This window comes from Elaeis guineensis, chromosome 5 (genome assembly GCF_000442705.2).
Source record: "Elaeis guineensis isolate ETL-2024a chromosome 5, EG11, whole genome shotgun sequence".
NCBI lineage: Eukaryota > Viridiplantae > Streptophyta > Magnoliopsida > Arecales > Arecaceae > Elaeis > Elaeis guineensis.
This window is the reverse complement of record NC_025997.2, coordinates 130,244,578-130,267,866: the sequence shown is the minus strand read 5'-3', so window position 1 is coordinate 130,267,866 and position 23,289 is coordinate 130,244,578. Positions and strand designations below refer to the sequence as shown.

The following is a 23,289-nucleotide window of genomic DNA, read 5'->3' as shown; positions in this document are numbered from 1 at the left end:
GCCCAGCGACTGGAGGTGAATTAGATACAAGAACCTAGGAGGCAGCGATCTCCGAGTCCTTAGTTGGAGCATGATTCAACCTCCGGTCGATGATCTCCTCCGCACTCTGAAACGCATACCAATTGAGATGTGGAAGTTAAGTGAAGACTTCAAGAGATGGATCAAAAGATCCAGCAAATTTGCAACAACCCGCCAGCACCGTCCGACTGGTTCGATTTTGAACCACATTTTGTGGCGAGTATTCTCCAGGAGCCAATCCCACCAAACTTCAAGGTTCCTCAGCTAGAGAGCTACGACGGGACTATAGACCCCGCCAATCATGTCAACTACTTCCAAGCAGTCATTCTTCTTCAGGATGCTTCTGACGCTATCCTGTGCCGAGTCTTCCCTTTCTTTTTGAAGGGGACGGCCCGACATTAGTATTTCAGTCTGAAGCCAAATTCTATTCACTCTTTCCGACAACTGAGCCAAGCCTTCACCATCCATTTCATCATCAGTCGGTGATAACAGAAGCATTCGGACTACCTCCAGACCATCAAACAAAAAGAGGGCGAGTCCATTCGATCTTACGTAGCTCGGTTCAACAGAGCTATGTTGGAAGTCCATGATCTAGATCATTCGATCGCAATGTCCGTCCTGAAGGATGGATTGTTGATGGGCGACTTCAAAAATACTGTTGAAGACCTTTTCTTGAGATTTTTCAAAAATACTGGCTTGGGCAGAGAAATATGCTCGATTGCATGATTCTCTAGCAGAAGAAATCGTCCGAGTAACCCCAACTATGGGGAATCAAGAGTAGGATGGGGCTTGCTCATCTAAGCGAAATGGTAGAAATCACCATCGTTCGAGGTCTCCATCGAGGAGAAGAAATATTTTGTCGAAGAGGAATTGTTCACCCCCGAGGTGATTCGGCGACTTCACTCCTTTGAATACTTCAAGGAGAGAGATTTTGATGGAGCTGCAAACTGAGCTGCCTCCGCCTTCAAAGATACGAATGAACTCAGGGCATCGCGATCCAGACAAGTATTGCCTCTATCATCGTGATGACGATCATAATATCGAAGATTGTTACCAATTCAAGGAGAAAATTGAGCGTTTGATCTAGGAGGGGAGGCTGGATTGGTTCATCCAACAATAAGGTTCTCCACACTGATATCCTCCAAGGGCCGGATAGCAGTAGCAGAGGTGTCCTGTGCTTCAACAGCAATAGCACCAGCCCCCTCAGCCTCAACCTCAACTGATTCCAATGCAACCACAGGTGGAGAGATGGATGATAGCAGAAGATCAACCCCTGTGGGGTGAGATTCATATGATAACAGGGGGTCGTTTGGTTCGATGGAGCCGCATGCAGTGAAGAGGCCTCGACTCGAAGAGTCAATAATCTTCACCGAATAAGATGCTGAAGGTATACAAACCCCGCACAATAATACGGTGGTTATTATTGCTAACATCACTGACTACAATGTACATCATATTTTTATTGATAATGAAAGTTCTATCGATATTTTATACTTTGCTGCCTTCACTGCAATGGAGTTTGTTCCAGAACAGCTAAGTAAATTCAGTACTCCAATCCAAGATTTCTCCGAGAGTTTGATAGTTTTGGAAGAAACTATGAGACTGCCCCTTAAGGTGGGAATCAGACCCAGACAAATGACCATCCATGTTGATTTCTTTGTGCTTAATCTACCATCAGCCTACAATGCAATACTTAGCCGATCAAGTCTAGGGGCGCTGAAGGCAGTAGTGTCAAGCTACCACCTGATGATGAAATTTCTAACGGAAGCTGGAGTGGGACAAGTCCGAGGCAATTAAACTGTGGCCCGACAGTGTTTTGCTGCTAAGCTACAGGCGAAGAAACAACCGACGGCACCCCAACCTAAACTCCCAACATATTTAGACACCCGCGACAATCTAGTTGGGGAGCATGCTCAGCCGTCCGAGGGTCTGATGGAGGTCCCTCTGAGGAAAGAATATCCCCATCAAACTATGAAAATCGAATCATCCATAGATCAGATAATCAAAGCTCGGCTAACTGCTCTTTTACAAAAAAAATATGGATATGTTCGCTTGGGCAGCGGCAGATATGTCTGGCATAGATCCGGAGGTGATGGCCCATCACTTGGAGGTGGATCCAATCTTTCGTCCTATAAAGTAGAAGAAAAGAAGCTTTGCCCCAGAGCTCCAGAAAGCAATTGCTGGGGAAGTAAACAAGCTCGTCAAGGCTGATTTTATTCGAGAAGCAATGTACCTTGACTGGCTCACCAACGTGATGCTAGTCAAGAAAGCAAACGAAAAATGGCGAATGTGCATCGACTTCACTAATCTGAATAAAGCCTGTCCTAAGGACAGCTACGCTCTTCTTCAGATAGATCAATTGGTTGATGCCACTTCTGGGCACGAGCTCCTCACCTTCATAGATGCCTTCTTCGATTATAATCAAATCTGGATGGCACCTGAGAATGAGGAGAAAATGATCTTTATTATTAACTCTGGGCTCTACTATTACAAGATAATGCCCTTTGGGCTAAAGAATATCGGAGCAACATATCAGTGACTAGTGAATAAGATATTTAAAGATCAAATTGATCGTAACATTGAGGTCTATATAGATGATATGTTGGTAAAAATCGAATCACCCTGGATCATATAGCCGACCTCCAAGAAACCTTTAGCACTTTGCGTCGATTCCAGATGCGGTTGAATCCCATAAAATATGCCTTCGGAGTTAGCTCTAGAAAATTTCTTAGATTTATAGTCTCCCAACGAGGAATTGAGGTGAATCTGGAGAAGATTAAGATGATTCTAGAGATGTCCCCACCAAAAAATATAAAGAAAGTCCAGCACTTCACTGAAAGAATCGCTTCACTCAATCATTTTGTCTCTAGATCGGCTGAGAGATGTTTATCTTTTTTTTCAACCCTCAAGCAGTCAAGGGACTTCTAATGGACGATCGAGTGTCAAAAAATATTTGAAGAGTTGAAGCAATGCCTTAGCTCGGCACCTTTGTTTACAAAGCCCCAATTATGAGAAGAATTGTTACTCTACCTTGCCGTATCTCTAATAGCAATTAGTTCGATTCTTATTTAAGAAGAAGGATGAATTCAAAAATCAATGTATTACTCAAATAAGGTCCTTTAAGATGCAGAAATCAGATACACAAAGTTGAAAAAGTTAATATTTACTCTGGTCATCATGGCAAAGAAGCTCCGACCCTATTTTCAAGTTCTTATAATAGTATTACTCATAGATTAGTCGATCAAAGCAGTCCTCCATCGTCCGGATACATCAGGACAGATTGCAAAATGGGCCTTGCAGCTCTCCGAGTCCGACATCAAGTTTCACCTAAGGCCTTCAATCAAAGCTCAGTTCTTAGTAGACTTCATCCTAGAGTGCACCATTCTTGATGAGAAGAACTCATAGGCTACAGAAGGTAGTTCAATGGTGCTAGAAGAATAAATAAATATGAGCCCTGATCCTGAAGATCAATGGATTCTTCATGTGGATGGGTCATCCAATTCATCGGGATCAGAGGCTGAGATCATCTTATCCGAACCGAAAGGCGATGTAGCAGAGTACGCTCTATGGTTTGAATTTTCAACCACCAACAATGAAATAGAGTATGAGGTTTTAATTATCAGACTCAGACTGGCAAAGGATGTAAGAGCCAAACACTTGAAGGTCTTCAGTGACTCTCAACTGGTGATGGGATAAGTCAAGGGTGAATATGAAGCTCGAAAGAAAAATATGAGGAGGTACCTCGAAAAGATAAAAGAACTGACCACATCTTTTTTAAGCTTTGATATCTAATAGGTACCTCAGATATAAAATACACGGACAGATGTGTTGTCAAAGCTAGCAGCCTCTTTACCGCTTGAATTCCAAAAAAGAACTTATATCGAGACATTGGGAACCTCAAGCCTGAAAAAATCTCTTGCTATCCAGTAGATTGATGAAGAGCTTTGCTAGATTGACCCCTTGCTAAAGTACCTCAGGTCGGATAAATTACCACCTAACAGCCGAAAAGCTCGAAAAATCTATAGGCAGGCTATCCGCTATATACTTCATGATGGCAAGCTGTACAAGCGGTCTTTCTCTCTTCCATTTTTGAGGTGTCTGCGACCATCTGAAATAGATTATGCACTAAGAAAGATCCACGAGAAAATTTATGAAAATTATTTGGGTGCAAAGACTTTTTCTTACAAAATCTTCCGATAAAGCTATTATTGGCCTTCGATGCAAAAGGATGCCTCTGATTTTATCAGAAGGTACAATTGCTATCAGAAGATTTCTAATGTTCAGCATCAGCCAGCGGTGCCCCTTGCTCCAATAGCCGTTCCATGGCTTTTTGCTCAATGGAGAATGAACATTTTGGATCCCTTTCCTCAGGCCTCAGATCAGCGTAAATTTTTCCTGATAGCCATTGATTATTTCACAAAGTGGATGGAGGCCGAGCCTCTAACCCATATAACAGAGGTCAAAGTTAAAGATTTCATCTAAAAATCTACTATTTGCCACTATGGCCTCCTGAGAATGCTGGTAACTGATAACGACAGGTAGTTCAGTAGCTTCTGACTTCAAAAATTCTATGATGATCTTGGAATTGAATAATGCTTCACTTCAGTTGGATACCCACAAGCTAATGGAGAGGCTGAAGTGACAAACAGGACTCGCTTGCAAGACCTGAAGGCTAAACTTAATCAGATTGAGAGGTCCTGGACGGACGAGCTATATCATGTTTTATGGATGTACCGGACGACTCTGGAGATTTCGACCGGAGAAACTCTATTCGACCTTGCATTTGGAATCGAAGCAGTTATACTGGTTGAGATTGGGCTCCCTTTCTTTAGGGACGAGGAGTACAATGAGGACACCAACTTGGAACAGTTGCGAACCAATCTTGATCTAATTGAGGAGAGTAGAGAACGAGCTACCATACGAATGACCTTCTACCGACAAAGGGTGGCCAAATACTATAATTTTTGAGTCAAGTCTAAAGAATTTTGGATCGACGATCTGGTGCTGTGCATCGAGTGCTGTGCATCGAGGTCTCACAGCCTATGGAGCGAGAAAAGAGGTCGCCTAATTGGGAAGGTCCTTATCAAGTTGATGAGATGGTACGTTCTGAAACTTATAAACTAAAGCAGCTTGATAGAACTCCACTCCAAAGATCGTGAAACTCAGCTAACCTCCATATGTATTATCAGTGATATTGTAATTTTACTGAAGTATATGCATGAATGAATGCTTCAATTTGTCAATGTCGGTACTTTCACATATAAGTAAGTGTAATACCAATGAGGAGCTTATATTTAAATTCAACTTTTGATTGGCCTCAAGATATAAAAAGTCTTTGATCGGCTTATATTTAAACTCGACATTTGATCGGCCTCGAGATGCAAAAAATCTTTGATCGGTTTATATTTAAACTCGACCTTTGATCGGCCTTAAGGTGCAAAAAGCCTTTGATCGGCTTATATTTAAACTCGATCTTTGATCAACCTCGAGATACAAAAAGTCTTTGATCGGCTTATATTTAAACTCGACCTTTGATCGGCCTCGTGGTGCAAAAAGTCTTTGATCGATTTATATTTAAACTCGACCTTTGATCGGTCTCGAGGTGCAAAATTTTTTTGATCGATTTATATTTAAACTCAGCCTTTGATCGCCTCAAGATGCAAAAAATCTTTGATCGACTTATATTTAAACTCGGCCTTTGATCGATCTCGAGATACAAAAAATCTTTGATCGACTTATATTTGAACTCGATCTTTAATCAGCCTCGAGGTACAAAAAGCCTTTAATCAGCTTATATTTAAACTCAATTTTGTGGCAACCATGTGAAGTCAACATGATTCAGAAAATAGCAATATAAAAAAAAAATGAATGCATGGTTAAAAAAGTTATTATTTTATTTTAATAAAAAATATTGATAAGAGTCTAGTCAGCTCTTTATCTGACATCACAAAAAGAGAGACAGAGAGAGTTGACTACTCGACTGGTAGGGCACCGTCAGCTGGTTGCACTTCATCAATCTCAGAAAGTACCCCACCATCAAGATCTTCGACGCGCCAAACTCTACGAGAAATTATGAATTCAAAAAATACGTAAGTATTCCCTCGCTTCCCATTTAACTACATTAAAGCGTCGTCCATGCCTATGTTGAGTTTTGGAAGCTTGGACAGATCAAGTTGTGGGTATAAAACTCAAACTGCATTCCGACAAAAGCTGTAATCAGAATGATGTCTGCCAGCAAAGGTCATGTGGTTCGTCAACCAAAAACTGTCCATTAGCTGCTCATTAGATTGGGAAGAAGAAGCTCTTTCTTCTCCCATCGAAGATTGACCTTTTGGTTCCCACTCTTCCGGTCGAGATATATCATCGTGGGTGATCGGAAGAGACTCTTTTGGGTTGATGATGGTGATTGGAGTAGTCACTTGGATATCTCGTTGTTGTACATCCTTGAGAGTGACGACGATCTTCTTGCTATCCAATATCTTTTGCAACTTTGAAATTTCTTTCTGGCATTGCGGAGTTTGTCTTGAATTTGTAATTTATGTCCAGACCTCGCCCATCCAAACTCCCTGCACTTAATCTGAGACTCTAAGGTGGGATTTCTTTATGAGCAGAATCAAGCTGACGACGATATACAATCAATTTCATCGTCACACCCCAGGACTTCTTCTCTGCTCTGTCAGATTCCTCTGTGCCTCTTCGGTTAATTATGTCTTCTCGGCACTGTGTACTACGACTCCTCGTTGAACCTCTTATTGAAGTATGCTAACTTCTTTCTCGGCCTCACGAAGCTTCTTTTGAGCTTTTTGAAGTCTTTTTCTCTGATTGGCAGCTTTCCTTTCGAAAGATTTGAGTTTCTTCTCTAGACTCTTGATGTGAGTTTTAATCTTAGTCGCCATCACCGGAGGAAGAGGAGTGACTGGTAAAGGAGCAGTAGCTATCGAACCGACGTCACAAATATTATCCGCCAACTATACAAGCAATTGAAAGCGGTAAATTCGAAAAGCTCATAATTTTATTTCATTAAAAGAAAGTTTCTTACAGAGATAGACAAAAAACAAACAAAAAAAAAGAGGGGGCAAAAAGTATAAGTATTCAATCTCCAACCTTCTCTTGGAGAGTTGTATCTGAAGGAGGCTCAGAGGGACCTGCATCAGCGGTTGAAGAGGAAGGTGGCTCGACAACATTCTCCTTCTAAAAAATGAAGACCCCGGAGGTAGCCTGAACTTCCTCATCATCTTCATCTCCATCTTCATAATCCAAGAAAGCGAAATCAAGTTTCAGATGCTCCTCCTCTATCGACTTTTCGCAGTCGACCCAGCCTTCTTTGTGAGTCTGATGAAAAATTTTTTCGCTGAAGGCCAGGTGATTGTTGCAGTATTCTTTAGACGCCTTAAACACCTCGACCGCAGGTGATGGTTGCGAAAGTAGGTGATGCCTTGAATTCCTCGACGGAGGAGCGCTTGACATTTTGAATGCACTTCTCAATCCTTCTCTCCATCTCTTTCTTCCTCTTCAGGGCGTGGACAAGATCAGACTCCACTTGCCCAAGGGCCCCCTGGAAATGCTTGGCCTCAGCCTCTAGTTCGTTAACTTTCACCTGAACTACTTGGGCATCCATCTCGACTTTCTTCTCGACCTCTCGTAATTGTGCCTTCCTGACCGAGCGGTCCGACCGATTGACGAGAATATGAAGCAGCTGCATTTTAAATCGATCAAGTCAGAGAAAATATGATGACTAAAAAAGAAAAAGAGGTGTGACAGGATAAATACTATACTTGGTAGCCAACAGTCAAAGACAGCTTCCTCAGACTGGAAGCGCTCATCTTGTCTATTTGCTCTAACTCCATCGAAATAACAGAATTTTCGACTGTTTTTCGGACTGCCTTTCTGTCTTGAAAAAATAAACCCTCCATAATGTTGTCGGAAAAGATCTCATCATCATCAGCCTTCTTAGAAGATCCATCCTGAGCAAAAGTCTTAGAAGGTTGAGGTCGCTCGACGATCTCTTCTCGAAAATCGACGGTCAGAGTCGGAGTAGGTGCAGATGTTGTTAAAATTACTCCGATCTCGGAAGAAAATGCTTGGTCAGCGGAGACAGGCTCTTGGCTAAGCTCGTCAGATTTTAGCTTTTTCTTTTTTCGATCCCGACGATCCGAGTCTTCCTCTTTTGTGAAAAGGAGGCATTCAATTTCATAATATTCTTTATCGAGGGTTCCATTTCTATAATTTTGTTCAACAAACGTCAGATTAGAGAGTTTATATATATATATATATATATATATATATATATATATATATATATATATATATATATATATATATATATATATATATATAAAGAAGAAGAAGAGAGAAAGTATAAACGATCCCACTCACTCTTAGGTTCACTAAAGAAAAGTCTTGTCGAGAAGAGAGATTCATCAGATAAAAGCTCATCCAAATGAGGAGCATTGTGATTCAGAAGATTCCTAAGTCCTTTCTTTTCCTCAACACTTAACTCTACGGGCTTCAAAGATGAAGCTTCGATCCAACCCCAATTCGAAAGCCCCTAGTCATCTATTGAAACACAAGAAATAAAAAAGAAATGGCTCTTCCAATCATGAATAGACGAGGGAGCACCAGAAACTAGAGAAGTGGCACCTCTCTGAGAGAAAACATATAGTCAATTGGCATATGGATGTTTTCTCTGTGTGAAGAGAGCTCGAAAGAGAAGAATCGAAGGTTGGACTCCCGTCTGAGAGTAGAGAACAAGAAATCCTATGATGCATCTAAAGAAATATGGGGACACAGAACAGAAAGCAATCTTGTAAAATCTAAAATGTTCAAGAATAAAGGAAAAGATAGAAAATCTAAGACCTACTCGAAGATTTTTTTCGTGCACCACTAACCGGTCTGGAGGTGGATTATAAACTCGAGCATCAGAATCAGGAAGTTCAAGATGGAACTCGTCTGGGATAGACTATTAGGCTCGAAAAAACTCTAGGTCACTCAAGGTCAACTCAGATTGGATCTCTCCTGGTCCGGCCAAAGGACTGGTTTTAGACCTAGGGTTTTTTGGATCCTTCATTTTTTTTTCGCATAGGACTCTCACTCACAGAGTTTTTGAAACCCGCCATGAAAATAGAAATCTAAGGAAAAAATGAAAGGAAGAAAAAATCAAGAAGGAGGTAAGAGGGACTTACCTTCAAGTAAGAAATCAAGAGGAAGCAACTATCTTTTGAGAGCTCATCACACGATGAAGAAAGAAGGAAATCTGTCCATGGGAGCTTTGCAGCAAGAAAAATGGCAAGGGGAGGAAAGATTTCACAGAAGTTAACAGGGTAAAGAGAAATAAAACAAAAGAAGCCACCCCTTTAAATAGAAAGACGCATGTCTTTTAGAGGACGTCAAGTCGGTATGAATCCCTAAAAAAGACCATGCATCATGCTTTCATTAGCTTAGCAACTGGCCAACGATCTCCACATTTAATGCATCCCAGCAGAAAAGAGCGGCATCTGGAGTGGCATCTGTGCAAATTTTGAATATTTTATCATTAGCTCGATAATTTTTTCGTCTGAAAAATCGCATACAGATATTTGATTTAAAAAGATCTCTTCACATCTCCGGCCATTCAAAATGCGGAAATAAATACTCCCATAGTCCGACCAGAGCTCAAACTGGGAGTAGGGGGTATCTGTTAGGAGTGATCTGAAATGGGCCGGTAATATATGAAGACTTAAGCCCGTTATGACCCATCGGATTCATATCAGCACCTCTCAAGCGGCCTAATTGTTATGGTTTGCCTGACCCATGATCAGCAAATATCTGTCCCGACCCTTGGTCGGAGGCTATTCTCTCCAATCCCTCATCGGTATGTTCTTGATCCGATTTTTGATCTAAAAGAGCTGGTCGAGATGCACACCTTAAGCAGTGCAGTTACATGATTGATTATGACTCGTCCGACCCCTAGTCGGTCAGTTTCTGATCCGATCTCTAGTCGAACGGTTCTTTACTCGAATTCTGGATGAAAATAATTTGATTCGACTCTTGGTCAGAAGATCAGCTGGTCGATCTCCAGTTGCATCCGATCCTTATTTGGCTTGCGTATCGGAACAACCTCTAATCAGCATAATAGCTGCGGGTCGACTGGACTTCCAGATCAACTCATCTAACTGAGCCTTGGTCAGAAGGCTATCAGTTTCAACTCCTAGTCGACATACAACACTCTCTGATTTTTTCTCAGAAGCAGATCGAAAAGCTCAAGTTCAAAGTGCAGGCACCAACTGGCCACAGCTCTCAATCCTATTTGGGTGCAATCGTCTGATTCGAAGAATTTGCCGGTACAATTGCCTGATCCAAAGAATCATAACTACATAATCGCACCGAATTCAGCCAGCTTGTCTTCCAAAAATAGTTGTACAGCAGTCTCCTCTATAAATACTCAAATTTTGAGGATCCAGATGGGTAATCCATTTTCATTGAGCTCAAAACTCTGCTTCTCTATTTGCGCGTTCTGACTTGAGCATCGAAGGGTAATCACTGTAGTATAATCCTCTAATCCGAATTTTTTTGCTGGTTGCTCTAACGCTATATTTTTTTGTCTTCTGGCATCAACCAGAAACAAGCCGCAACACCAACCATCCAAATTGGACCACAATTTCTAGACTACACATGGTGATGTGGACTCAAATTCTTGCTGGTACATTAGGGTAACTGTCACAGTCCAATTTTGGGCTTTTATTCTTGCAAAGGCTTGTATTTTTATAAAAATTTTGGACGAAAATCAGTCCTGTGACAGTAACCAAGGCCCCCAAATCTCTATGAAGAAGCATTGAGTGGGCCAAGTGCACTAAGTGAAAGAATATCATTATTTATTAATGTACAATTTATTGATGATAACTTTGATTTAAATCTGCCAGTTAAGTCTGTGATGGGTCTTGATCCCATCAAAGACTTCTAAAAGCATAATTGCATAAATTGACCATTTATAGGAAGTATAAGCTTCCTATAAATCATTTACGGCCGTCCATACTCTTTGACTTTTTCCTTGACGGTGAGGCCCACACTATCAAACACGCATCCCGATGCACGACTATAAGAAGGAGCTGGGATGGTGTATCATACGGTACATCTGGCGTAGGATATAATTTGTTGGTTCGATCTTAATGATGTCATTATGGATGGTCCATTGAATACATCCCATTGCCTACCATCCGGTTCCAGCGAAATGAACCAACGGCTAGTGTTCTTTCCAATTACACCGGGGCCAGTCTGCATCCGATCCAACAAAATCCATCCGCAGGATCAGCTGTGAGTCTATTCCAACTTTTAGGATTCCAAGCTGGCGCGTTTCCAACGGCTAGTTGGCTCATCAGTCACCGCCCCTCGCCTCTACTTTTTCTAATCAGGTGACCGTTGGGAATGGAACGCAGCAAGGAATTTAAACAAAACCTAGTCTACAGTTGAGATCTCTCTCTGGCTCTAGCTCTAGCTCTAGCTCTATCCGTATTGCCTACCATTCTCCCAAGTCCCCTCTGCCCATCGTCACTGGAGGCAACGAAAAAAAAAAAAATCGAGAAAGATCGAAGGAGGGGAAGAGTAGAAGTCCAAATGGATTCAAGGAAATCAAGCCTGAATCTTCCAGCTGGTATGCAATCTTCTCTGCGCCTGAACACAATCTCCACCCACTTCCCTTCGATCCCGAAGACAACGTCACCGTCGAAGACGACGTACAGCGATCGTTTCATACCGTTGCGGTCGTCCTCAAGGCTTCAGAATTTTGCGCTGGTGGAGAAATCTTCTCCGGTCAAGGAAGGGGGAAATGAGGCTTATTCGAGGCTTCTGAGGACCGAGCTCTTTGGAGCCGATTCGGTGCCTTGTTCTCCGGCAGGCCAGGGGTCGCCGATGAGTCCAAGCAAGAATCTGTTCCGGTTCAAGGCGGATCACTCAGCCCCCAACTCGCCACTGTCTGCGGTTATCACAGGTCAGGATGGGAGCGGGTCGGCGGAAGTCTTGATGCCGCCGAAGGTGCCGAGGAAGGTACCCAAGACTGCTTATAAGGTACCCAAAACTCTGCTTTTGTTGCTCTAAGAAAGCTGTGGTTTAACAAAAGTTCACAAATTAAGCTCAATATTAGAAGTTTAGTTTCGCATCACCGCTAACGATCCTAAAAATTGGAGGGAACTTACAAAGGAAAAGAAGATTGATAGCAAAAATGGTTTTTTGATAATTGTATTTCGACAATTGCAGGTTCTGGATGCTCCATCACTTCAAGATGATTTTTATCTGAATCTGGTTGATTGGTCCTCGCAGAATGTGCTAGCCGTTGGTTTGGGGACTTGTGTCTATCTATGGAATGCATCCACCAGCAAGGTTCTAAATCTCGGTGCTCTGTCTTGGCTTCTATTAGTTTTTCAGATGCCATATCGAGAATCAAAAGAAATTGTTCCAAGGCCTAACAGCACCAATTGTTGGTTCATGAATAGAATAACTCATTAAAATGCTATGATCTGAAAGTATATAAAAATAATTCCTACTTTAATTATTCTATACAATTGCAATCTTTTTGTGATAATGCCACCCGAAGAAAGAAAAACTTATTTCTTGGAAACATGGGTCAGTGATTAATGTCGCAAACTTCTTGCTGTTCTTGACTTCAGGTGACTAAACTATGCGACCTGGGCAACAGAGATGGTGTATGTGCCGTCCAATGGACTAGAGAAGGATCCTATCTCGCAGTTGGAACATATCTTGGAGATGTCCAGGTAAGCTAATTGTTCTCATCATGTTTCTGCCTTGATGACAGTTTCAGTTTGTCCTGATAGATTAGACAAATTTACTAGAAAGATGCTACTAAACAGAAAGAAATATAATTCTATTCAAAATTTCAACAATTTGTTCCTACACGGTATTGCATGTGGGCAATGAACAAATATTTCTGCATCTTCTAGTGAAGTAAATGTTACAGTGAAAGAACATCACAAAGAATTATACAAATTAGCCAGGAATTTGCTTTCATCAAGGTGCAACATATGGATTGATGGTGTGGACTGTTATCAGGTCTCATGTACTTGGGTCCTTGTGTGTTAACAAATACTCAAGCTATCATCGATGTAAATTGATTGCTAGAATTCTTAAAGAAAGCATTCTGTCAAACTCTGTTAATGGAAGTAACAGTCCAAATGATGGTTTGATTTCGTCTCACAGATATGGGACAGCTCTCGGTGCAAACAGATCCGAACTATGGGTGGCCATCAGACTAGAACAGGAGTTCTGGCATGGAGTTCATGCATGTTGGCTTCTGGAAGTAGGGACAAACATATTCTTCAACATGATCTTCGTGTTTCAAAGGACTATGTCAGCAAGCTTGTTGGCCACAGATCTGAGGTAGAGTTTAACATTTTCAGATTGGTACAAAGCAGAAAACACTGCAAACTAAATTTAGAGTGGTGTACTTTTGTGAGCCGGGATAATCTGATAATCACATATTTCTTCAATAAAATTCCATTTCTATACCAGGTATGTGGATTGAAATGGTCTCATGATGACAGAGAATTAGCATCAGGTGGAAATGACAACCAGGTAAATGGATCTGCTTACTAAATGGTGGTCAAAGTAATTAATATATTAACATTTATCTACTATTCTATTTTTTGCTTTGAAGTTTTCTTCAAGCTTATAAAATAGATCACCTTGGTCTCTGCTTGAACTGTGGATCAGCTACTAGTATGGAACCAGCACTCTCAGCAACCAGTCATAAAATTTACAGAGCATACAGCGGCGATTAAAGCCATTGCCTGGTCGCCGCATCAGAGCGGCCTTCTTGCATCAGGTGGTGGAACTGCTGATCGGTGCATTCGCTTCTGGAATACCACAAACAGAAACATGCTGAAATGTGTGGATACGGGAAGTCAGGTGCTGACTATTTACATATAGATTTGTATTGAGAACTTTATATGCTGAAAACTCGATCTAACATTTGAAATTTGCAGGTTTGCAATCTAGCATGGTGTAAAAATGTCAATGAATTAGTCAGCACTCATGGGTATTCCCAGAACCAAATTATGATATGGAAGTATCCATCTCTGGGGAAGGTATGCGTCGTTTATGTATATCAGAGTTCACTCACAGTAATTTTGGGGCAGCATTATGTGGAAAAGAATGCTCAAAAACAACATAACCACAACCAAAGAGCCGTCCTACATAAAATTTTGGTTTGGAATAAATTTCATCGACTGCTACATGCACCAACAAGGACGTCTTAAAACCTTATTCATAAAATTCACCAAGTTTTTTTATCTTCTATTCAATGATTTTTCTGAACATGTTGTAGGCTACTAGACCCTCTATCTATGAACGCTCCTTTATATTTCCTCCCACGATGATGCCACTGTTGTATAGGCATACTGTCACAGTATTTTCCTTCAGATCCACCAATCTTATAATTTAATCCCTATTTCAATATTTCTATTGGATTACAAAATCATATTTTATGAGCTAGTTATTATTTATTATCGATAATGTTATTGGCTTTGCCATGACTTTGCAGGCTCTACTCATGAATGTAATCATGACTTACCTTTACACATTTTCTTTCAAAACTTTTATGCATCTCTTGTCCAGATTGAGTGATATGGTGTGTACATGCATGTTATTGTTTTACTACTTGTTCTTTTCATAGGGTATGATTTTGTTAATCATTATTAAATTCTACAAATATTTTTTAAAAAAACCTTGACGGTTCATTTACTTTTTTAGAAACGATCCTTAATCTCGTTAACTTTTGTAAAATTATTATTTTCATCCTTGTTGCCTTAGGATGATAAATCCCTGTTGCCTTCTTGTAAAGTTATAAAATACAGAGAGAGGAATGAAAAATATTGCAGCTAGGTAAAGGACATGTGGTATAAAATATGATTGATGAAACTGGTCCTTAGTAGACGGGATAACGTGCGTTTTTGCTTAATGAGCACCACTACTGATATACGTATGACTCTATTTACGCTGGAATCATCTAATATAAGTGTACTCTCTCTCTCTCTCTCTTTTCGGGTGAGATCTATATTGACTAGAAAGTGTATTGCTTTGTATTTACCTTATGTTGAGCATTATGGATAAATTTTCCTTCTTATATCATATTTGTTTACTTTTTTGAAGTTGAGCTGAACTCACTAAAACCAACAGGTAGCTACTCTAACCGGTCACACGCTCCGGGTTCTCTACCTTGCCATTTCACCTGATGGGCAGGTAACCACGCTCTCTAGTTGGCAAATGCAAGCATATGAGCATGACCGTTACATTCACATCAATCAATAATGTCTCATTAACTTAACGCATTATATGTTCTGTTGGGATTATCTTGCAGACTATAGTCACTGGAGCCGGTGATGAGACACTCAGATTTTGGAACGTCTTTCCGTCTGCAAAAACACCAGTAAGCATTCCTTTATGCAGATCTCATGTCTTCTTGGAATGGAAGTTGCTTAGCCGTTGTGGGAAATGTTATGATCTATATTCTAACAAGGTGCGTCATTCCCAGGTCCCTGTACGTGACTCTGGAGTTTGGTCCTTGGGACGGACCCACATCAGATGACCATCATTTTTTAATAGAAGTGTAATCCTCGGATAAACCCAAATTGATTCACAGACATTACTTGCATTAAACAAGGTTTATGCTAACCATTTTTTTTTTGTAAATGGTCCAATCAGATAAAACTTACACAGATAATATGTGAATCTGCTTTTATCAACTAACAGAAGCCAAATCAAATGACTGATTCCTTGCTCTTTTCACTCTATTGAATTTAGAATCATTGTATTGGATGGAGAAACAACAGTTCAGAATTGTCTTCTGCAAGCAAGTGCTGGTGTTTTTTCACCTGTTATGTGGCTTCATTACAGCCTTTTTCATTTTCATTGCCAAATGCTATTATAGTTGTGAAAGTAGAATTACGGCAATGACCTCATTTTTGTCGAGCTTCCTCGGATAACTCTTAGAAATTACTGTAGTGGCAAATTTATATTCGTCCAAGAGCACCATTGGGTTATTTGTAAGCATTGGTTTCTGACTGTTTTCACTGCACCCTTTTTTTCCAAAAAATAAAAAAAACCCACCTCAGCGTCACCGTGTCGACTTGAAAAAAGCACAGTGAACGCCAAGTACATATGCAGTGAAAACAGATCAGAGAGAAGGAAATGTACGTCTCAGACTTCTGCAGGACCTCTCAATGTAGCTAAGCCGCAGGAGAATGGAACAAAAACTAGTAGACGAAATGCCAAAGCATCCAATAAACCCATCTCATTTAGTAAAAGACAATGTTGCCGAAAAACACACTCTCTTTTTTTTTTCCTTTTTTTTTTCAAAAAAAAAAAAAAAAACACCACCTCAGTGTTACCGTGTTGACTTCAAAGAAGCACAGTGAACACCTAAGTACATATGCAGTGAAAACAGATCAGAGAGAAGGAAATGTACGTGTCGGACTTCTGCAGGATCTCTCAATGTAGCTGAGCCGCAGAGGATGGAACAAAAACTAGTAGACGAAATGCCAAAGCATCCAAAAACTCTCTTTTTTTCTTTTTGTGTGTATCATCGGTTCAAAAGGGCAAACTTAAAGAGTGATTCCATCGAAATATTTACTCGGTTTGCTTTCTTTCTAATTCTATTTTAGTTTATTTAGAGATAGATATCAAATTCATTCAAAGAGTTCGAGCAGCATACAACATCAAACACATTCAGAAACAGCATATCAGATAGCTGCATCATGTCATCAGATCAAAATTGAGTGACCCCAGCTTCTTACAATGAGAACATAATTTTTTTAGCATAATCCTGTCTGAATGGCACTACCGCAGACCTAGGCATATCAAATAAATTTCTCTTGAAGAAGATCTAGTTGCCTTGGGCCTTAACCATGATACTTTCTTGAAACGAAGTTTGCAGAATTTGCCGAATCCTGGAACCATGTGAACAATGATAAAGTGAGACCTAGAAGTCAATGTATTAGCAGCAGCAACAGTAACATGCAGAGAATAACATCGCTAATTGCATTCCAGGAAGGGTAATAACCTTGTATATCTTCACTCTCAAGAAGCTTAATCACAAGGTTGCCCCCATGTTGAAGAACACCATCCTCATTTGCATCAGGTTCAGAAATGCTCAGACAATCCTCTAGATCTGTATTATTAGCTGAACTAGGTTGGCGTACCCTCCCAACAGCCAATGAGAGTGCTCGCATCCCCAGCTCACATGATATAGCTGTATCTTTTGTTGTGATCCCGGAAACCGTAGGACACATATCTGATAGTATCACAGAAAATCCTCTTTTCTGAAACACAATGGACAAACGTGCTTGTAAATTCATGATTCAATTTGGTAGGAACTACTAAAAGACACATGCATGTCCGCATGCTCCAATCAGTGAATACAACATACTAGAGTCTAACAAGTACAATGCATGTGAGAATGCTATGGGTGGCTACAATCCTCCAATCTATTTTTTTAACTTAATATTTATAACAACACCTTCAATTTTAGAAAATGCAATCTCTTGTTTCTCACACTTAAAAATAGAACTGAACCAAGGCGTATTCATTTTACATGGGAGTAGTTATAGCAGTGAAATTGTGGAGGCGAAGGAATGGAGGCTCACACACAACACTGCATCATTTGGGTCTATTAGTGGACTAGATAGATGAAGATGAAATGACAAGGGTCAGGATGGGCAACAGAACACAAATAAAATGTTTGCTGACTTCCCTATCAAATAGACTCCTTAAACTGTAGATATAAAACCATAGAATAATTCTTTTTGCCAACTTCATATTTCAGGTTACCAAAAATATATCAGACAATATCACAACAATAACCCTCATTCATAATCAAGTCCTTTCTTTTCAAACCTCCACAATCATCCTGCAAGTAAAGCAAGTTCTGATTTCAAAATCCATGTCTCCTCACCTAGTGAGATCACCAAATAAAAATCATTTTCACCACTAAGTTAAAAATTTTAAAATCCAGTATCATTCCCGATTGGGAAGGCAGTATAAGCCCTCCCTTGGTTACATCCTTTATCCTTCATAGGTTTTGCAATTATTGGCATCATAGTCAACAATAGTTTACAGACTCCCACCAATAAAAGGCGAAAGTGAAACGAGAAGTCCATTGGAGAAAAGTGGTGAAAAGTAGAGTACACAGAGCATGATAATCACATTACCCAGCTAAACTCTAATAAAGTAATGAAAGAAAAACAAATCATGAAGTAGTTCGTAGAGGTATAATTAACAAAGTGGAAAAGAACAGAAACAACAAAGAGCTAGGAGGCAGCCTACTGCATGTTCTGCCTAAGTTGCCTTGCTCTCTCATGTTTAATCGAGACAGTCAGCAAACACTTGAGTCTTTGCAGAATAAGTAACTGCCTCCCCAAATGGCTACCACCTATGAACACACGAAAACTAAAAAGAATATCAGAAGCTTCTCTCACATCTTGCATTTCATAAGCTACAACATGTCAAACAAGTAACATGCTCCATTAACCTTGTGAGTTGTTAACTATATGCCATGGTGGTTTTTTGTCTGGCAATGTACTATTCAGAGTAATCATGTTTCTTGCGTAAATGAGCACAAATATCCCAAGCACTTAAGTGTAAACTTCCACAGTCTGATACTAGGAAGCTACTAAATTGACAAATTATAAAATTAAAATTACAGTTAAGGTCATGAGCAAGAATAAGATAAAACCTGAGGAGACATTGCCCTAACTTGATCCTTCAAAAGATTCATCACATCAGCACAAACTGTTCTCACTCTCGAGTCACAATGAGAACAAGGAACCTTTACCTTCTGCTCTGCAACCAATGAAGCCACTATCAAAACAACCCAAAGGAACACACAAGGCAATCTAATTCACCATCTCAGTAAATTCCTGGATTAGGCTAAGCAGTCACGACTGACCTTCAGATCAATACCCACCACGACCCCACCTTTCTCCAGAGGACCCAAGGTCTGGCAAGCCACCTAAACATAACACAACAGAAAAGATGATCTTTTTAGCAATAAAAGCCGAGTGGCAGACGCTCTGGCTCCCTTTCACTCCCAAAAAAAAAAAAGAAAAGAAGATCTTTTTGCTGCATATATCGCCCCAATAACTATCAAAAGAAAATCCCAGAAGAGAACGGTAGCTACCATAAATATTTCGAAGGAAACATTCCAAACAGCAGTCTTTTTTTTTTTTTTTAATGTAGGATATACAGAAATTAACCAATTTGAATTAAAACAAAAAGTTGATTTTACAAAAAGTAAGGAAAAAAAAAGGTTACTTTTTTGTTCATTTATCATAGACAGAATGCCGAAAAAGCACCAAAAGCAAAAAAAAAAAAAAAAAAAGTCCAAAAAATTTTACAGAAAGTTTCAGGATTTTTTTCTTTTCCGGTAAAGAAGGATTAATAAAAAGGGAGATAACTTTACCTGAAGCCAAGCACCAGGAGCACATCCAAGATCAAGGATGGAAGCTCCCGGAGTAATCAGTTTGTACTGCTTCTGCATCTGGAGAAGCTGCCGCAAAAATCAAAATAGCGATGTTACTGTTGGATTTTAATCGAAGGAAACGCTCAAAAATCAAGCCAAAAAAGAAAAAGGGAAAGGAAAAGATGTGACCTTGAATGCGGAACGGGCGACGTATCCGAGGCGCTGAGCCTCTCTGTAGAAGAAATCCGGCGCTCCGACACCGCTCATATCTTCCGACTTCCTTAGCTCCACCTCCTCCAGTTGCCGGGTTATTGGAGTTGGAGGGGGTCTCAGCACAGAGCGAGACCCTTTTTTCGCGGTTTATCAAGCGCTTCGTCGATCCGCCGACGCTAAAACCCTAGACAGGGCTTGGAACGTCTGGTCTCGCCTCTTGATCAAATAAACTTAAATTGAAACAGAGATTGGTTCGAAAAATAATAGGCTAGTTTGGACCTTGCTCTGAAAAAGGTGAATATTGGGCTAGTCCGTGGAGCCAAAATAAACTTGCGGCGTACTTGGTGAGCAAATATTCGTTACATCGATGATGCCACATCATATTTATAATAAATTAATTAAAAATTAAAAATTAAAAATTGATGAAATAATATAGAGCATCATCATGAAAATTAATGAAATATATGACACTCGATGATATGCAAGTATTTTTATTAATTTATTATAAATTTGACGTGACATCACTGTTGTAATGAATATTTGGTTGAGAGAGTTTGACTCCAAAAATAAAAATAAGGATGAAAATGATTGAAAAAGTTTCATTTTGATTTTGATTTCAGATGGAATAAAGATATTTTTATTCTTCAAAATATAATTTTTATATTTTTTTAATATTTAAATTTTAATCGAGTAGTAGAAAGTTGTTGAGGATTTTTTGCTACAAAAATGAATATAACCATAGGAAGAGGAATCCTCGCTAGCGGTTGTTCAGCAGCAAAGTAGCAATGCGCTAAGATGCAGAAAGCAATTTAGCCCCATCCATAAAAATTTCTGCGGGAAAAGAACGGAACACATGCGCAGAGAGATGCTAAAGCTCTTATTAGGTCCATTACCTTACAAAGAGAGGAAGGATAAATATCAATCTCAATCATGAATCAGACATCCTAAGGCCATTTTTATTATTATTTTAATTTATTTTAATTTTAATTTTGATCATAAATTAAATATATTTTTGGTTCAATCTAAATAAGCTAGTCCAGAAAACACACTCAAAGAAAAATGAGTGGAAGGCCCTCGAATTTGGATTAGACTGGATGAGGCCAAATTTTTATCTAATACTGATCTATTTTTATGATATGACCGAAAGAACTATCCCCGCCACATGTGATAGTGGCAAGGATAATATCATCTAAACTAAGGTTAGGTATTAGGGTGCAAGACCTATTATATTTAAAGACTACATAATTAGGGCCAAAACGTGCAAGGCTCAATTTCCACTGACCATACTATAATTTTGACATCAAATGGAAGGATTTGGTTTGAGGCAGCGGCCGAGGCTTATAGGTGGACCTATTTGCATAACATGCAATCAAATTGCTGATCAAGCATCCAAAAAATAGCAATCAACCTAGACTGTAGCCACATGCTTGCATCATTTTATGATATTGTCATGAAAATATTGATGAAAAATTGATATCTATCCATCTCTATTAATACTTATGTCATGTTATATTGCATTGTCATGAAAGGGCAACTCTTTGACATGACATGTATGACATTGGGTGGTTGTGTATGAAGAGCACCAAGAGGTTCGCCAATGCCCCTTTTCACACCTGACTTGGTGGAGTGTGGTTTTGGTATCTTAATTAAAGCCGTTTGGAAAGAGATGGGGGAAGGGTTGCAAATGTAGACCATAGACTATTTTACAATTTGATGTTTTTTGCCATAATTCTCTTTCTATACTGCAATTTCTTCTTTTATTAATACTGCATAGTATTTCAACATGCTTGTTTATATTTCTATCCTGATTGATATGTCGGTGTTGAACATTCATTTACTTTCTAATATTTACGTCAATTAAATGGTGGATAATATATTGGAAGTCATGTTACATGAAAATAACTGATTCATAATCAAAATGATGTCTTGATATTTGTTTGGTCTCGTATTCTCTGAGATAGGGTTTCCATTTATAAATTCACAGCTAATTATAATGGACCATCTAAAATAGTGGGGTGGCATGCCTATATGTTTTAATAATGATAATACATTTGACACTTCTATTGAGTCCGTAAAAAATCATTTACTCTTTAAAGTGCATGGAACCAAAGGAAAGGGCCTTGAGGTAATTTGCATGGTATGTGCAAACCTTTTCTGCCCATTCAAATAATAGTTTGTTTTCATGCAAATTTATGCACAGTGTTAATGATCAATAGAATCCTAAATACCTAACAGAAGAAACCTTCAAAACACTTTAGATTGTGCATCACATGACTGCTAATAAACTAATATTTTGGCCAATGTAAATGATCTTGTGGAATTTATTGGCATAAATTGTTCATTGTTGTAGTTAAATGTCCATGATAGCTCTCCAATTTTTCTTTGCCCTGCCATTTCTCAGGAAATTTGCATCTCATTCAAGGAGGCATAGTTAATCAAATGCAAAATTCATAGATTTTTAATTCATCCATCTTTTTCTACCATGCTCTGAATGTAGTAGTTGGGAAGGTTGTATGATGCATGAAGAATGTGATCCATTATTTCAATTGGCGGAAATCTATTAGCATGCTACAGATTAGTAGCTAGATTTCATCCTTCAATGGAAGTCATTGTGCGATATTATACATGCAGATACTATGCATTGTCTAAGATCGTGGTCACACCATCCTAAATATGAGATGATCCTCAATTTTGCTTGCCCATCTACTTTGGAACATAATAAGGCATTTTTGTCACTACTTAATTGCTTCGATCTTTAAAATTTTAGATAGATGGTCATTGAAAATCATGTTTGATACTTATCAAGGTCATGTTACATCAGTTTGATGGCTCCGTTCTCAACATTTCCTCTCATATTAGCCCAATGAAAAAAAAAATTAGTTGAACTAAAATCGAGCCTATTTGGACGAGTTAAGCTGGGGACTTGTATTTCTAACTCAAGCCAGCCCTTGTATTGATTTCTCCAACCCTACCTAACCCATTGTTTTCTTGAGCTAAGTTTGTTTTGAGCAAGATTAGTATTGAGTTTTGTGTCCCATTGATCTAGTTAGATATTCTATAATAGTAATTTTGAGATTGGAGAAAGGCCTTAGCTTTGTTTTTAGATTAGTATTATTTTGGTTGGGTTATATTTGGATTTACTTGTGCAATTATATAATTTAACAAGATCAAACAAAGAAACCAAATAGAACGTGCAAATCTCTCATAAGTTTATTTATTATAAAGTTGGATCGATTAGGATGTGGCTAGATTGGATTTCAGGTTAGATTAGGGCCAGGTTTGTATTGTGTTTTAGCTCAACCATTTAAACCAATCCAACCATTTCCCAAGCTTATCCGCCAGGTAGGTCGAGCATTTATTTCTAATACACATCTTTATCAAAAAAAAAAAAAAAAAAAGTTCGGCCAAGTTTGTGTATAAATTCTAAGCCAGTTGCATCTGCAGCCGGAAAGGCCCATCCGATTAAATTGCTCCATCGAGAATTTCTTTGTGCAGCGAGACAGTGTAGAAAATTTGATGTGAAGTCCATCATTTTATCTGATTAATTTACATAATTATTATTTTTTTAATATATATTTAATATCAGTAGATTAATTTTTTTATTTAATAATTTTATA

The 23,289-nt window shown here is 39.2% G+C and overlaps 2 protein-coding genes across 4 annotated transcripts; one reads left to right on the top strand and one right to left on the bottom strand.

Moving 5' to 3' along the window:
- The first annotated feature begins 11,457 nt into the window (after positions 1–11,457).
- On the top strand, positions 11,458–16,060 carry LOC105045640 (protein FIZZY-RELATED 3). 3 transcript variants are annotated; one of them, XM_019850543.3, is made up of 11 exons: positions 11,458–12,057; positions 12,247–12,369; positions 12,657–12,761; positions 13,204–13,383; positions 13,516–13,578; positions 13,717–13,911; positions 13,989–14,090; positions 15,181–15,243; positions 15,362–15,430; positions 15,536–15,610; positions 15,805–16,060. In XM_019850543.3, exons 1-10 carry the CDS (start codon positions 11,608–11,610, stop codon positions 15,587–15,589), a joined length of 1,404 nt encoding a protein of 467 aa, XP_019706102.1. In that variant the 5' UTR covers positions 11,458–11,607; the 3' UTR covers positions 15,590–15,610; positions 15,805–16,060. The 3 variants fall into 3 exon arrangements, 2 of the variants coding, with proteins under 2 accessions (XP_019706102.1, XP_010922293.1); XM_010923991.3 differs by lacking the exon at positions 15,805–16,060 and having other exon boundaries at positions 15,536–15,793; XR_002164724.2 differs by lacking the exons at positions 15,536–15,610; positions 15,805–16,060 and having other exon boundaries at positions 15,154–15,243; positions 15,362–15,381.
- Positions 16,061–16,760: 700 nt separating this feature from the next.
- Positions 16,761–19,931, bottom strand: LOC105045641 (uncharacterized). Its single transcript, XM_010923993.4, has 6 exons — positions 19,649–19,931; positions 19,460–19,546; positions 18,947–19,009; positions 18,734–18,835; positions 17,063–17,321; positions 16,761–16,949 (listed from the first exon to the last, which is right to left on the bottom strand). Exons 1-6 carry the CDS (start codon positions 19,724–19,726, stop codon positions 16,840–16,842), a joined length of 699 nt encoding a protein of 232 aa, XP_010922295.1. The 5' UTR covers positions 19,727–19,931; the 3' UTR covers positions 16,761–16,839.
- Positions 19,932–23,289: the final 3,358 nt, after the last annotated feature.

Coding starts and splice junctions, on each gene's coding strand:
- LOC105045640 (XM_019850543.3), top strand. CDS start 11,608: ATGGATTCAAGGAAATCAAGCCTGAATCTTCCAGCTGGTATGCAATCT. Junction 13,384..13,515: donor TTGTTGGCCACAGATCTGAG/GTAGAGTTTAAC, acceptor TTTCTATACCAG/GTATGTGGATTGAAATGGTC. Junction 15,244..15,361: donor CCATTTCACCTGATGGGCAG/GTAACCACGCTC, acceptor ATTATCTTGCAG/ACTATAGTCACTGGAGCCGG.
- LOC105045641 (XM_010923993.4), bottom strand. CDS start 19,726: ATGAGCGGTGTCGGAGCGCCGGATTTCTTCTACAGAGAGGCTCAGCGC. Junction 19,010..19,459: donor CTCCTGGTGCTTGGCTTCAG/GTAAAGTTATCT, acceptor TGTTATGTTTAG/GTGGCTTGCCAGACCTTGGG. Junction 17,322..18,733: donor TTAGGGCAATGTCTCCTCAG/GTTTTATCTTAT, acceptor ATTGTGTTTCAG/AAAAGAGGATTTTCTGTGAT.